The sequence below is a fragment of the Mustela lutreola genome, chromosome 1, assembly GCF_030435805.1.
Source record: "Mustela lutreola isolate mMusLut2 chromosome 1, mMusLut2.pri, whole genome shotgun sequence".
Lineage (NCBI taxonomy): Eukaryota > Metazoa > Chordata > Mammalia > Carnivora > Mustelidae > Mustela > Mustela lutreola.
Genome location: NC_081290.1, coordinates 3,095,779 through 3,112,826, shown reverse-complemented (window position 1 = coordinate 3,112,826; position 17,048 = coordinate 3,095,779). Strand labels below are relative to the sequence as shown.

The 17,048-nt window shown below is 43.8% G+C and overlaps 1 protein-coding gene across 1 annotated transcript in view; it reads right to left on the bottom strand.

Annotated features, from left to right (window-relative positions):
- Positions 1–17,048, bottom strand: part of ANTXR2 (ANTXR cell adhesion molecule 2) — a 147,330-nt gene that overhangs the window by 72,679 nt on the left and 57,603 nt on the right. Inside the window, exon 12 of the mRNA XM_059155773.1 lies at positions 7,705–7,800. Within this exon, the coding sequence (XP_059011756.1) occupies positions 7,705–7,800 (96 nt within the window). The remainder of the gene's footprint in view (positions 1–7,704; positions 7,801–17,048) is intronic.

The following is a 17,048-nucleotide window of genomic DNA, read 5'->3' as shown; positions in this document are numbered from 1 at the left end:
CAGTGATCAAAGATTCCTACTTTGTACAGATAAATAACCAGTGGGAGGTCCAGACGATAGATACGATTTAAAATGCCAAACGGGGACTGGGAAGAACAGTGCGAGAGTGTGTTCGGACAAGAGCTACGGAAAGGTGCTGCTGTCACAGCAAATACACTAGACCAGGAAGAGCTGGACACCCCGTTTTGCAAGTGATGTTCTGTTGGAAAACATCACCATGGAAGCAATAAGCACTAACATCACACTCTATTTCAAGGAGACAACCAAACATAAATCATTTTAATTAATGGTGCAAGGAAGGCATATTAAAATTTAAATTACTTCTGTTTTATTGTGCATTCCCCCCCCCAAAAAAAAAATCAGGCTACTCTCAAAGTAACTCAATAAAGGCACCAAGAGCCCTCCTGGACAATAAAAAACAAGTGCAATATAGAAGGGTTATTACTATTTAGAAAGAACAGCACAGCTGTTGCTGGCTAAGAAAACGATTGCACAGAGCTCCAGGCAGATACAACCTCATCATGAAAGCTCAACTTACTTATAAGCAAATTGAGCTTTAAAGGGATAACTTTTCAAAATTGTTTTTTAAATTAAGATTTATGAGACCTTTATGTAATGTCTTAAATGCACCGAGGTAAAAGGCGCTTGCAATTTTCCCCCGAGGGTGGAGAACTCCGGCCAACGACATGAGAGCAGAGTGAACATTTATCATTTCCAGCATATTTGGATATTTATCTGCAGCTGTATAATACACTCTAATTGACAACACTCCAAAAAGCCTTTGTTTGCCACCTCATTAGCCTTACATCCGTAATTCTGCGCTGTCTGGTTATGCCGAATGACACAACCGTAGGACTGTCATTTCTGCCATCCTGAGAGTAAAACAAATCTGCCACCAGCTCAGCATATCTTCCAAGCTAAACAGCGATGAAAACACCCATATTTGCTAATGTCTCACTCGTGATTCAGGACATGGTAAGTTTCTTTTAACCTCTCCTGCCCCCCTTTTTAATTTAAGGAAAAAGGAAGGAGGCAGCTGATGTCTTTGTTAACGACCAGCAGCTGTAGAGGATGGATGTGCGCATCCTCGGTGAGCAGGACTCAGACTCTGCAACAGATGGTGAGAAATAACTTCACACAAAAATGAGAAGTTTTCCCTCACGGAATAGTTTGCAAACTCAACACACTCTGTAATTCACTAATAATGGTGCCTAAAAACGTCCGCTGTGCACCAGGGCGCTTGCCCCGTGGTTACTATGGGAAAAAGTCTTCCAACTATCACTTGTAGGTTTCTTTTGTCATGGAAAGAACACGTGCACAGAAGAAACTACTTTGCCATATTTTAAATGATGTTGTCTCTCTCTTTTATCCTTGAAAATATGCATTAAAATGAACCGAAGGAGTTAAAATTTTTAAGTAGTCTCAGATGAAAAGCATCCCCTGTGGCCTGATTTCCGATTGCAGGGGTTTTTCCTTAAACTTTTTTATGCTGTACCCCTCTCTGGCAATCCAGCGAATGTACAGATCCCTCCCAGATTAATTGAGCTAAATTAAAATACAAAGGACTTTAAGGAATCCAATTATATTGCAATATAATTATCCGGTCTGTAAAAAAAAAAAAAAATCACAAAAGTTCTGATATAGAAATAAAGGCTATGTTATGAATAGTCCATTAAATAATGAGAATTACTACATTAAATAATGAGAACTACTCTAACTTTTGAAGTTATGATACTTGTAGAAGATATTTCAAAAATATCTGAAGATAGAGGATATCTGTGATTACTATTGCTTACAAAGTCTCCAGAACTGCCAATACTTATGTGGAGAGTGGTCTACATTCAAAAATGAAGAAAATAAATTTCAGTTGGAAGTAAAAATAAAGATTTTCTTTTCCCACCTAAGTTCCCCAGATCCTCAGGTTTGAAAGCCCTGCTGGATACATGGAGAAGCAACCAGACAAAAGTTAAATTGCTTCTACTTCAGAATTTTATTACCATTACCGATCCTTACCTACTTATCTCTTAGTAACTATTGTAAAGAATGGCAAAGGCCACATTTCCTATTACAGATACATCATAAAGGATACCTTTTAAATAAAACCAGTGAAAATCATACAGAGAACTAAGGCTGTACCATTAATCATTAATCCTCTCGTGTAAAATGCTTCCCCATAGTTGACAGAATTTTGACTAAAACTGGCAACAAGGTAACCTATTTTGAAGTGGTCTTCTGATAAAAACTTGTCAAGTGTTTCAATTTTAAGAATTGAGACAGTTTACTGCATGAGATGACTGGTTTACAATGAGGAGTAAAATAAAATACACAGAGTACTTGACTTCGTGAAACTATTAGACCATAAAGTGAGAGAAATGTTCAACAAATAATCACATAAATAATTGTTCAATCCTAATTTCCTTTTCTAATCTGACAGGGTAACTATTTGAAGATTTTGGTTAAAATTTTAGTATAAAATATGCTAGAGGGGATATTTACGACTTTGATATGTTTCTTGTTCCAGATCCCAAATTGGTACAGCAAATGAGGCCAGTGGCATAGTTTCCGAGACACAGTTACTTAGTTAAAATGTTCAAGTTCTCTGCTTTTCCCTGCAGAGTAAAAAGGTCACGTCCTAGCTTTCCTGGGGTTCAGTGGTTCAGAATCTGAATATGAATGGGACGGTAAACAAGCAGCCCCAGGAGAAAGCTGTCCGTGAATGCCCTTGTCAAATGATTCTAACAACATGTATGACTTGAACACTTTCAACACTCAGAAGCCTGTTTCTCCCAATATCTCCTTGCCACTCTGAAATAAGTAAATCCCACTCCGAATATAAAACATTATGTAAATTCATTTTATAGTTAGTCAAAACGAAACAGAAAGTAATTCTAAGTTTAAAAAATGGATACTGATTTTTTAATAGCCTTTAACCATTGCTAACAGTGTGAAGAGTAAGTCACTGTCTTCCATGTTACAACCTCTTAGACTCCTTGACCAATTTTGGTAATGAGTTGCTCTATCACATAAGAACTGCCCTAATCGATAGTCATAAGTATGCAGTGATTCCCATCCCTGAGCAATATCAGAATCATCTAAGGACTGTACTGGTTTCCTAATGCCGCCCTAACAAATTACCACAATTTCGATGGCTTAACACAACAGAAACTTCTTGCCATTCTGGAAGCCAGGAGTCTGACCTGAGTCTTGTAAGGCTAAAATGAGGTTTCCTCCTTTTTTTTTTTTTTTAAGATTTTATTTATTGATGGAGAGAGAGACAGCAAGAGAGGGACCACAAGCAGGGGGAGTAGGGGAGGGAGAAGCAGGCTTCCCGCTGAGCAGGGATCTGATGTGGGGCTTAAGAGCCCCCCTAGCTGGTTCCTTCTACAGGCTCCCAAGCTGTAGCTGTTGCTTGCCTCCCTGAACTTCTGGTGACTGTCACTATTCCCGGGCTAGTAGGGGTGTCCTCCAACCTCTGCCTCTGGGGTCACGCCTTTTCTCCTTCCATTGCTAATCTCCTTACCTCTGGAGCTTAATTTAATCACATCCCAAAGTCCCTTTTGCCACAAGAAGATAACATTCACAGTTTCCAGGAATTAACTCCTGCATATTTTCAGGGACCATTATTCAGCTACTACAAGGACTTTTCCAAATGCCATTCAACCCTGGAGAACCTCACCAATGGGAGAATCACCCCCACTGGAAAGCTTACCGAGACTGCTCTGAGAGCTTCCCATTGTTTAGGGCAGGGGAAAAGAAAAAAAATGAGAACCACTGTCTAAAATGTAAGTGACTCTGTCATTTTTGAGTTATGGATTAGACATCTGTGAAATATTAATCTTCTCTGAACAAGGAACAAATCATTTCATAAGATATTTACATAAAATAAGAAATTAAAGAATAAGAATGTGTAAGAAGTATTAGGGCCTCTGTCAGGGCTTTATTTCCAAACTTTCTGTCTTTATCCGAGCTCCTGAGCATAGGATTCCGGAGGAGGGGGGACTGCTGACAACATCTAAAAGTTCCTGAGAATGATGAGGAAGCAGAAGGCTAGCTGAGGTCAAAGCTAAAGGCTGACACCTCGCAATCTCCTCCTCACCCCCACCACTCGTGGGTGGGACAAATGTGCATTCTTTAGGAATCTCCCAACTATCTTGATGTTAATGGCTCCCTAAAAGTGAAAGATAACCTTGATCAAGACCTCCTCCAGGCACCTTGCCGGCCCTCTTTAGCATACGAAAGCTCTGTTGAAACCTCCCTTTCCTCACCTTCCCCCAATCTCCTGGTACACAACCTGTCACCCCTCACAACCCGGGGCAGCAGCTCTTCCTGCCCAGGGGTCCTGTCCCCGTGCTTTAAGAAACCACAATTTTGCACCAAAGATGTCTCAAGAATTCTTTCTTGGTCATCGGCTCCAGACCTCATCCGAACGAACCTCACCTATGTTCTAGAACTTTATCAAGAATAGACATTTTAAGCTGTTTCATCATGTTTCAGCTGAAAGATGAGATTTAAATGTTTGCCCCTAGTCCTTTAAAACATTCACACAAAACAAAACTTTTACAACACCAAGTTGTCACAAATGCAATTCATTTCCCATTAGAAGTAATATCATGGTGACAACAGAGTCGAAGTTAAGTTGATCCGTAATCATTTAACCCCTAAGGATAAGTTTGCGCAAACTACATTCTAAATCCAGCGGAGCGCAAACATACTCTCTGAAAGGAACAAAATGAAACAAACATCCTGCCATTGCAGGACGACCCCCTTGGCCATGGTGCCTCTGCTCCTTCTGTCTCGCTCCCCTCTTCGTTTTCCTGCAGCTCTCAGCTTGTCTTCCATTCTACTTCGCCAGTGGCCCTCTCTAAGGTGCTTGATCTGCCTCTGGCTTTCCACTTCAGTTGTTGATGGAAACTCGGCTGGATACAGACTTAATCCCCACCAGGACCAGACCTGGGCGCACACTGCTACAAAGCAAGCACGGCTTCCTGGGGGGTGGGGAGGGACTACACCCACCAAATCTCTCCAGTGGCCTCTCATCATCCCTGGGGTGAGTTCAAACTTCCTAAAAGACAGAGGAAGCCTCCCTACACCCCACACCATCTCTCGGCTGTTCCTTCCCTGGCACACTAGGGAGGCTTCCGCCTGCTGCTTCCCGAAGCCGGAGGGACCCGACGCAATTCCTCGCACACGTCATCGGAAATGTCCCTCATCAACAGTAAACATCTTATTCATTATTCAAAACTCCGTTTGCAGGCATCAGCCCAGGAGAGTGTCTCTGAGATAACCCCACAACTCTGGCAAATCCCTCCTCCTCATGTTCTTACTGTGCTTTACAAATGTTGCTCTTGGGTGGCTGGTGTCCCTCCAATTACACTCCGTCCACATTTCTGTGCTTCCGTATTAAAACGTGAGTTTCCACGGCATTTTACAGCCATTCTTGTTACTCTCCCCCCCAGTTCCTAACATAGTACTGACACGGCTGCCAAGGGCGAAGTACAGAATTTTGCCTCTACCCTGCTTTTAAAGCTACCTTAGAAAACATTTGCTATGATTCATTTGTACCTAAGTATAAGTATCAGTTCATACTCAGGGCTAGGTGTCCTTTAATCCGTAGTTCTAAATGTCATAAACAGGTGGGCGTCTCTATTAAGCTGAGTTTCAGAAATTAGTAAGCATTCACGATGTTCGTAAGGCTAGGAAGCCCTCCCGACATCCTGACGACACACCTTCAAGGCTTCCCTCTAGGCTTTGCATAAAGAAATATACTCCATGATTCACGATCTGTAGTCTCGGGGTGGTAAATGGACCCACTCTCAGAGACGGAGTCCTCTCCGTAACATCCAAAATGATGGTCAAGATCTGGACCTGAGCCCATTAGAAATGTCCCAGAGAAGCCTAGCTTGGTTTTCACATACATCTTCTAAAAAATCAGATACTTTGACACTGAGCCCTCTGTTCGATAATAAATGAAATTGTGAAGTAATGAAGGAACCCCACCACAGCAAGATTTAAATAAAAAATTAAATAAATTTATACTTATTTAAAATTTAAATAAATTTAAATTAAAAAAAAACAAGCATAATAGGGCAACTTTTTTGCTTTTTCAATTTGAGACTCGAGAATGCAGGCCACCCTAAAATAACCATATTAGGATACTCAAGATTATAGCAGGAAACTGAGCAGAAATCGCTAGGGCAGGAAACTGATTAGTTCAGCAAAGAGACAGGATGCTTCTCGTGTCTACCGTTGTCGGAGTTAATTCTGTGCCTCCTCCATGGACCACCTACTCTGCGATCAAGGACTCTTGATTCATGAAATCGGACTGAAGGATAATTAGTAATAGACATCGGAGTCCTGCAGACTAGTGCCTGAAGTTACAAGGAAACTGAAGTGAGTCAGCGAAAGTGAGGGAGGAAAGAGGCGGTCTTGTAAACTCGTGTACAACCCCACTGTGATCTACAAAACGTCCAGCTCTGTGTGACGTGCCAACACTGAAAGGAACGCTATCGAGGAGGAGGTGGGCTTCAAACGGGTGCTTCTTCAGGATACTTTTCCCTATGAAACCTGAACAGTCCCAACTGGAATGCTTGAAATGTGTTGAACTCTACGACCCAACAGTCCACCCCGTGGAAGACAGAATGACAACCCCCCTACCCCGAGGTCCCTGGAGCTATGAGTCATTTTCATGACACAGCAAATGGGACTTTGCAGCTTGAGAGAGTCAGGGATCTTGAGAGGGTAGACCATCCTGTAGACCATCCTGGGTGATCCAGGTGGGTCCAGTTTCTTCACATGGTTCCTTAGCACTGGAGGTCCTTTCCCAGCTGGGTTAAGAGTCGCAGGGAAGCGTAACTACAGAAGCATGGCCCAGGAGATGCAGTGTTGTTGGTTTTGAAGCTGGAGGGAGGGTCCATGAGGCGAGGGGCTGGTGTGTCCTCTAGAAGGTGGGAAACCGGGGAAGGGACTCCTCCAGAGCATTAACAGAGGAACGAATCTCTGTCGATACCTTCCAGCCCAGTTTAGTCCAGCGAGACCCATCTCCTACCCGTGATTAAATAACCGTTAGATCATAAGTCTGTGTTGCTTTAAGCCACCAAATGTGGAGCGATTTGTTACAGTAGCAGTAGAAAGCGAATAGAAACCTGTCTTTTTTCCAAGGTTTGACTCAAACACGAAAGGACACAAACAAACCAACAGTCATAACTTCACAACTGCGGACTTGCCAGACACCCTAACATCTGTCCGTGACTTGTTTTCTAAAATGCTTTTCCAAGAGGCAAACAGAGAAGGCCCCAAAATAGACTTTTCAAAGAGGTAATGAAGCATTCAGTACGAACGGATAAGAAAACCTGACAGATCCCCAGCTTCTCCCCGTGACCCCAAGTGAAAGTGTCGTTCAAATTACTGGAAGCTCTTCTGCGCTGCAGGGAAAGCCCCTCATCGCTCCGACCTCTCCCACCTTCCGCCCCCCTCCCCGCCTCCCTCCAAACTTGATTTTGAAATGTGTTTTAGACGAAGTCAGATAATAAATATTTATTGGCATGCATGTTTTCTAGAATTTAGTGTGTAATAAAAACTATTAAAACTCAACTTGCTTACTGAAACTTTGTTGTTGTTGGACACTGGCACTGAGTCATACTTCAGGCCTCACTTTAGACCTCACTGCTTTGCAAAGATGTAGAGGTGCAGATCCCCCTTACTCACCACTTTGCAGCAAAGGGGCCAAAACCACCACATCAAACCAATGCCCAGCAGTAGCAGTAACACCAGAATAGCAATGATGGCAGCCGTCCCACTAGACTAGAAGAGGCAGAAGACAGAAACAAAGTGGTCAGTAAAGCATAGGGTTACATTCCAAATACACATTTTTTTTTAAGGACACACCAGAAAATGATGCAGAGAGCATAACCAATGTCAAATCAGATTTTCATTATATTCCTTTAAATTCTATAAACTCCTTTATATTCTATTTCATACAGGTTATGTTAAAACAGTAGAAAAAAGAAAGCTTCCAAAGTGCTATAAACAGTTTTAAATTATGCCTTAAAAGAATGTAAGAAAAATCACTACCTGGGGTTATACGGAAGGGCCGTATGGTCCCTATCATTTATCTCTGGAGAAGGCTTTGGATCACAAGCATGATTACTTTTAGGCAAAACTTATGGAACATTTTTCCAGATTCTAGGACGATAAAACACTATTTACAATAAATATCAAAAATGACCAAGCAAGGGAGAAACCAACAACAAATGGTTCTTTTTTAAACAAACAAAAAAAAAATTTAGAGATTTTATTCATTTATTTGAAAGACAGACGCCAAGAGAGAGCAGGAGCAGGGGCTGGGGAGACAGAGAGGGAGACTCCCCGCTGAGCAGGGAGCCTCATGTGGGGCTCGATCCTAGGACCCTGGGATCATCACGACCTGAGCCGAAGGCAGACACTTAACGGACTGAGCCGCCCGGGCTTCCCAGCAGCTGCGGTTCTTGTTGGCAGATGGTACGTTGCATCAGTGCAAGAAAGCAACCGCCAACATTCGCACCTCAGAGGGTTCTCCGGGCTCGGGAGCTAGCCTCTCAAGAACCGCACTGGTGTTCTCTCACCTCCTGCCGCCAAGCTCCTCCGGCCCTAAGGAACCTGCTCTGGGCCCTGCCCCGCCCCCTCCTGTCACCTCCACCTAGTCCTCCTACGTGGCTCGCCTGAAGCCCCTCCCCAGGATGCCTTCTCTGAGCCTCTGCCTAGGGAGGCTCCTCTTCACTGTACCATTATGGTTCTCGGTACTGCAGTCTTGAGCTGATCACACATTATTTGTGATACACCGATACACTGTGATTATTTCTTTAATTTCTCTTTTCTGTCACTCTTCACTGTGAGCTCCAGCAAGTCATGGGGCTCTGCCCAGCCTACGTACTGCTGTGTACGCCATGCTTGGCATTTAAAATGATTGACTAAGAGAATGAAGTCCAAAGAGATAGGCCTGCAAAACGCCCAAATGCAAAGACTAGTATCTACGGAATTTTTGGCGTGAGGATAAAATTCCCCAGGGCACAAGGTGTTGCCCCCCAACCCCCTCTAGTATCCCCAGTAATAACGTTCTGTTTTCTGTGTGTGTGTTTTTTTTCTTTCTTTGTTTTATTTCTTTCCTCGTTTTATTTCTTTGTTTTCTTTCAAAGGAATGAATGCAGAGGGGAAAAAAAACCCTGTAAATAAATCAATATATTCTCTCTTTGGGACTTCATGGGCATTTTCAAAGATACATCTCCTGTCATTCAAAACAAGTAAGAGTATGTGCCCAGGGGTGTCTGGGTGGCTCAGTGGGTTAAGCATCTGACTTCGGGTCAGGCCATGATCTCAAGGTCCCGGAACCAGCTCCCCACTGGGCTTCCTGCTTCTCCCTCTCCCTCGGCAGCTCCCCCTGCTCGCGCCCCCTCTCAAATAAATAAAATCTTTAAAATACAAAACAAAACATTAGTTTTCGATGTAATGTTCGATGATTGAATTTAAATTAAAAAGAGAAAACAAAACAAAGCCCAGAGGTCAGGGTAAAAGCCACTTTATCCCAAGGGCGGACAGAGAGAGGGGTGGCACGGTGTGTGTGGGGGGCACCAGTATCCATCTTCCAATGGCACCGTATTAAAAGTATTGGTCTAGAGGTTTAACTTTAAGTAAATTATTTAATTTCTTGGAGCCTCTGTTTCCTAATCCACAAAATAAGAAAGCCAGTGGTTCCCACAGCATGAAACTCTGTGGAAAAGCCATTACCATGCCAGCTCTCTCTCTCTCAGAAAACCGCTGTTCATGTTAACGCGCTTACCAAGCTCTGAGCGGCGGCTTTGCAGGAAAGCAGCTCAGCTCGCGGCACACGGAACCGTCCTATTCCTCACAACCCCGCCGATACCCGTAAATCTAGGACTGCCTAGAGCCCGCGCCGAGAAGGGCTGGGACTGACCAAGGCTGAGACATTTCCCAATGTTTAAGTAACAGTGGTAGAAGCATCCAGTCAGAACTTTCTGCAACGGAATTTCGAGTGCAGTACGAGGCACCCGGGGGCGCCGCTGGGTAAGGGCCACACTCCCTCAGTTTTGGCTCAGGTCATGACCTCAGGGTGGTGAGATCGAGCCCCTGGGGCCCGGAGCTCAGTGCAGAGTCTGCATAAGACTCTCTCTCCCTTGGCTCCTCCCTCAATAAAATAAATAAATAAATAAACATTTTAAAAAAAAATTAAAGGCCGTACACAATGGCAGATGCACAAAAGAGATAAGAATCTGTACGTAACCAGTTACATGTAAACAACTGAGAACAGAAGAGAAGGTCGTTCTCAGAAGACAGGGCGAGGAAGTGCTGGCAAAACACACTAGGTTCAGCTTATCAGAAAAATCTCGACTTGTGTATCCTTTCCCTGTATCATCTGTTCTTATCACAATGGAAGGAAAAAAAAAAGATGAGCACAAAGCAGCATGGAAACCACCCCCAAACAACCCCACTTTTGTAGACAGCAATTACTAGCAGCCTTTCAGTTTCAATAAATCTACTTTTAAAATAACAAATTCTCAGGGCGCCTGGGTGGCTCAGTCATTAAGCATCTGCCTTCGGCTCAGGTCATGACCCTAGGGTCCTGGGATGGAGCCCCTCATCGGGCTCCCTGCTCAGTGGGAAGCCTGCTTCTCTCTCTCCCACTCCCCCTGCTTGTGTTCCTTCTCTCACCGTGTCTGTCTCTATCAAACAAATAAATAAAATCTTTTCTAAAATAAATAAAAAATTAAAAAAAAATAAAATAACTAATGCTCAGGACAGCATAGATCATCAAACATTCATTACTTTCCAGAGATGGAGCATGAACTCCACATGAACAATTAAAGCCATCATTTGATTCTGATTCTGCCTCAGGACGGAAGAGGAAGAAGCACACAGGTATTTGTGCAGCTGGCGTAAGGCTGCGAAGTCACCAAAACAGCCACCACCCAAAATATTATCACTTAGAATCTCTGGTCATTTTATTTATCTCATCTTCCAGAAGACGAGACGAACTATGGAAACTTGCACACACACACTGTCTTCACTGAGTTCTACCATTCACTATCTGACCATCCTTAAGGCACGAGAAGAGGCTATTACGTGATACTCACCATAAAGAATTAACTCAAGAAAAGAAATAAAAAGACAAGGATTCATGTGGCAACCTCTTGGTAGAATGAAAATATGAGCTCAACATTTTATTATTAATGTATCTTAAATATCTCAATTAATGTCTGGCTCATAGAAACTCGAGTGTGTGTGTGTGTGAGAGAGACAGAGGAAGGGAGAGAAAAAGAGACAGAATGTCAATACTTTGAGGAAATTTTCCAAGCAAATATCAAATTCTCTGTCCTTAAAACCTAAGAAAACAATTCAGAACACACATCAGGCCACATAAGAAGTACTCAAAGGGTATCTTTCTACACAGACTTCTAAACAGTCATGCACAAATCATGTGACTCTGCACAGCCTTGATTAAGCTCAGCTCCAAAATCTAGGCAAAGAGGAAGATGACAGTATAAGAATGTTAAAGAAATACATAGGAAAGTGTGATATCCTATGGGAGAAACTCTGTCAAATGCATAAATTCGGGATCCTACCTCTTCGAGGAGATACCCCCAATCTGTTTATGTACAGCACGAATATGGCAAACCCTACCGGGCCTTTCCCACCTGGGCCTTGAGCACCTGGCCACAGCCCTCAGGGAAAGGGACTGTCTGTGCAATACAGTTTTCAGAAAGTTCTACGAACACTTCATTTCCTCCTTTCTTAGAATTCAAACTCTGTGCTCAGAAATAGGAACATGCAACTAGAGGATATCAATCTGCTAACAGTGTAGTGGTTACAGTTTTTTTCTTGCTATGGATGTGTCATTAGCCGGAGATTCAGATATCACACTGACAGAATGTCAAGTAGATGGGCTCGCCATGACAGGCAGTTAAAATTCTTGGTTTTTTTCTCCAAAACAATGACTCTGTTAGGAACATTAATAAAATACTATGCACATCCAGATGGAAATAAACATTTATTATGGCAATATTATTACATCAACTGACTCCAAAGGTTCATCTTCAATAAAATTTTTTAAAAAAGAATGCACACTTTATCTAAAGACCTGCAGACCTAATCCTAATCGTATTTTAGTTAAGTGATGGAAAACAGGGCAGAGGAAGCTAAGAATGTCCTGCATTGCGACGGCAACCCTGCGGTCAGCGATGGAGCCGTCCCCCGATGCCCCCAGGCCCAGACAGGAGCTCAATTAACTGGATACAAATTCAGGTTTTCCGGTTCCGTTGTTTTCACTGGCCAGAGCCATTCTCAGAGCATGAAAGGCTTCAGTCTTGGAAGGGAAATCACCTCATTGTTCACGTGGCTTTATAAACAAATTGAGGAAAGGTCAAACACATAGACTTCGGTCCTGGGAGGGGACGTAAGAGCCGCAGTCACACACGGAGCTGCGTCATCAATGCCAGGCAGTGAGCAGGTGCCACAGTTATAGAGTTGCACGAGTCCTCGCGAAGCCCACGGGTTAGCTGGAGGGACAGACCCCGAGCGAATGACCACAGATGTGGGGAAGTGGAAGGCAGATAACCTGGTTGGGGCCCTGAGGAAGTACGGGAGCCCAGGGAGGGGCTCAGAGAGGTGGCTCAGTCATCTGGGCGTCTGCACTCGGGGTCACGATCCTGGGGTCCTGGGATCGAGTCCCACGTGGGGCTCCCTGCTCAGCAGAGAGACTGCGTCTCCCTCTGCTCCCCACTCGTGTTCTCTCTTGCTATCTCTGTCTCTCTCTCAAATAAATAAATAAAACCTTTAAAAAAGAGAAAGAAAGAAAGAAAGAAAGGAAAAGTAAGGAAAGGAAAGGAAAGGAAGCCAGCCAGCCCAGAGAGAAAATGGGGCAGAATTAGTGACCTCTTAACAGGACAAGAGAAAGACAATGGTGGCTGAACACAGCGTTTGAGGGGACTTGGTGGCACCTGAAGGAGCTAAAGAGAAGGTCTGAGACACAAATTTCTGAAAAACGGTAGTTCTTTTTAATACAGAGAGAACTGGCCATCTGTTACAACGGATCAGTGTCTGTTTGTTGGATGACCTTTCAATTGGCCATTTGTTGGACTGAATCTGTAACCAGAGTTTTGAAAAAATGGCATTCTCAGATGTCTCTGAGGAGTTGGTTGTGCAAGTCAGCTGAGGAGTCCAGTTTGAGAATTACTACCCAGATGACGGTTCAAGCTATGAAGCCAAAACTCTTTTAAGACGTAACTGAGGACATAGCAGAGCCTGAGCCTGACCTTAGGGTGGAGAGAGTCTGGTCTGCAGTCATCCGGGATACAAGAAGTGTTTGAACCTGGTCTGCATCTAATTTCCTTTCCTTCATTACAAGCAAGCTTTCTAATCAGAAACTTCACCCTGCCCGTGCAACGGAAATTCTAGCCAAGAGAATCACACAAGTATAAAAACAAACCAGCCACTCCAGTCCTTGCAAAAGAACTGTGAGGAAGAGCAATCGCTCAAAACTTTCAAAACTCACGTAACTGTGGGAAAGAAGAATCACTCAAAAAAATGTCAAAACTGTCATGACCTACCTAGAAAATAATTGATTACAGAGCCACAATCGAAAAAGACAGATGTGGGAAAGGGGAAACGGGTCCCCATAATTTTTTTTCTCCTATAGACTTAGATTTAGGAAAAGAAAAAATAGTCCCAGAATGCTGATGATGTTCTGGATTCTCTTGGAAGATTCCCTACCAGCAATGAGCAGACTATGTCCCAAAGGCCAAATCAGCTCATCTGTTTCATAAGACCCCTGGCAAGCTAAGACTTTTTTTTTTATGTTACTACATAGCTGAAAAAAATCAAAAGAAGAATATGTTACATAAAATGCAAATCTCAGGGCACGTGGCTCCGTTGAATGCAGCCACCCACCCGCGTACAGGAGCCTTTGTGCTCCGACGGCAGAGGGGAGTAGCTGTGATGGAGACTGTGTGGCCCTCAAACCCTCATACTGTCGACCTCTTACAGAAACAAACCGCCAACCTGTGTTCTATATAAAGGAAATCAGGCCCTGGTTACAGGCAGATTGCCCAAAAGCTCAGGCTGGGGGCGGGGCCGGGGGATGGCCTCGGACTCTGTTCTCAATCCTAGCATTTACTTGACAGTGACACTGAGCAGTAAGTAAACTTCCAGAGGCCCCAGGCTGCCAGCCCCCTCTCAGGGGCAGTGAGGGCTGCAGTCAGCCCATGTGCGGCCGCACCAAGCCAGGCACTGTGAGCACAGCTGGTCTACCCCACAGAAGAGGCACCTTCCAATGTGTTCGCCTAAATGTGCACTAGGGATGGCAGGTGGCTTTCTGGTCCTCACCTGCAAAATTAAGGGACAGGAATAGCCTCCTCTTGAGTTGTCCGTGTTTAATGAAGTCATCAAGTGCTTGGCACGGGTACTGCGGGCTTAGCACGGTGTCTGGCACGTAATACATGCTCACAAAACATATTCTGGATACGGTTATGTCAGAAGAGTCCAGAGAACAGTAGTTCCAAGGGAAAAAGGAAAGATACCTTTCACTGTTTTTTTTAAGCAGAGACACATTGAGGAGATCTTTTGAGACGGATGAAGGGAACTCACTGTCTAGATATAAGCCCTTCTCAGGCTCTCCTCTTAAGTCTCTTAAATCTAATCCTTCACTTTCCCACTTTTTTTTTTTTTTTTTTTTTTTAAGATTTTATTTATTCATCAGAGAGAGAGAGAGGGAGAGCGAGCGAGCACAGGCAGACAGAGTGGCAGGTAGAGGCAGAGGGAGAAGCAGGCTCCCTGCCGAGCAAGGAGCCCGATGTGGGACTCGATCCCAGGACGCCGGGATCATGACCCGAGCCGAAGGCAGCGGCTTAACCAACTGAGCCACCCAGGCGCCCCCACTTTCCCACTTTTAAACTAGTTATACAGCTACTTTCATTCATTCATTCAACAAATCACTTTGGAGCACAGGCCCTGTGTCGCGACCAGACACTGGGAGAAGGCCAAAGAGCAAGGCCCAGGCCCTGTTGTCAACATCTCAAAACTGCAGAGAAAAGCCCAGAAGTAAACAGGAAATTGCAGCTCAGTGACGTAAGGGCCTCGGCAGAACTGAGCCTGATGCTCCTGGAGCACACGAGAAGGGCTTCTTTATTTGTGGGATTTCCACAAGGATTCGTCAATTGCCAAAGCGGTGGTGTTTTATTTTGTTGGGCTTTCCAACGCCCGTGAAAGCCGAAGACATCCTCCTACAATGAGTGATACTAGGACCTGCGTCTCGTCCTACCCGAATGTGCCCGACAAACTGAACAGCACTGAACACGATGCCTGGGCATTTATAATGTTGCCCACTACCCTATTCTACCTTGAACAGAGATGTAAGACAACATCGGCAGGTGCATCTCACCTTCCATAGCTATAAAATGATAACATTACTACCACACACTAGAGGTATTTGAGTTTGAATACACAATAATGGCTAATTCTAATGGGGAAAATGAATTACACCATGATTATTAGTGCAATAAAATGAATCACGGTATTAACTTGTAATAACTACTGGAATAATAAAATTCACACAGAAGGCTATAAATCATCAATCTGAACCGAAGCATCAAGGTCACTGTGACCTCTGACCTTTTCTCCTTCACCTCCTAATGCTGCCTTCTTTTCATATGGGAATTCCATTTCCCTCTGGCTCCTTTACAGGGTAAGTGTCCTGACCTTCCCACCTCTTGAGCTATCTTCCTGTTACTCACTTCACTTATCCTACGGACCAAGGTGAACTTACACTTTCCCTCAGCCTGATTAAACTTTAGACAGATTTCTTCCTGGCAATAGGTCCCTCATCTCCCTTTTTTAAAGAGAATCTGCTTTAGAAAACTTCTAATTGCAAAATCTTTCTCTGTCTCTTTGGAATGTATATCAATTTTAGTCTCTTTCCAGTTTTATGGGTCCTAGAGGGAATGTCTTTCTCAACCTGAGAGCTACCACTTTGAAATGTAATCACCGAACAAAATGGTGCCCCATCTCTCAGTCTCTGTGGAAGGGCAGGGGCCTAATCTCATGGGTGCCTAGCTCCAAGTTTTAACACCACTTCTTGTCAGGAAAATATAAGAAAGTGTACTTTTCTTTTGGGTAAAGCCCAGTAGCATACACAGGTGGCCTGCAACTCCCTCCACCCCTTGTCCCGGCTGTCTTGAGTTCAATCTCTCTCCCCTATTGTAATAGTTTTTTTTAAGATTTTCTTTTTTCATTAATCTCTACATCCAACATGGGGTTCCAACCCACAACCCTGGCATAAGAGTAGCATGCTCAAGCCAGGGGGCTCTGTAATAGCTGTGAAGAAGGTCTTCCTCACCTATGTAGCTTTGTCCGGCACAATTTTTCTTTATCACTACATATTTCTCTCACTTCAAGGAAGAAAGGAGAGAAGGAGAGGCAAAAAAAAAATAATAAAATAAAAAAAGAAGAAGAAGAAGGAAGGACAGACCTGACAAATTATTACTGTGATCCTTTCCTCAATCAAAGGATACTTTACTTTTCTAAAGATTTATCCATTTAGTTGAGAGTGAGAGGGCAAGCACAGAGGAAGAGAGTCTTAAGCTGAGCCCAGTGTGGGGCTCAATCAACCCCGTGACCTGGACACCACCACTGGAGCCAAAACCAAGACTTGGTCACCCAACCGCCTGTGCCACCCCAGCACGCCGCAGGATACTTTAACTCCATCAGTTGTTCTCTTTCTTTAGGCTATTGATAATCCGGTCTAAAATTTCCTCTTTCCAAGCTTCCGTCCCACCATTTTCACTCCAATCAAACATATCTACTCTCAATTTCCTTTTCTGTTTATCTGTAATCTGCTTTCCCCTCCTCTCTTCCTGCCTAGGTCCTGCTGTCCTTTCAGGACCGAGCTTCTCCTGACCTCCAAGAATACAAGACCTTTCTCAAAAACAAACTGGTGGTTGCCAGAAGGGAGGGTTGAGACTGGATGAGACTGAGAGGGATTAAGAAGTACAATCTTCCAGTTAGAA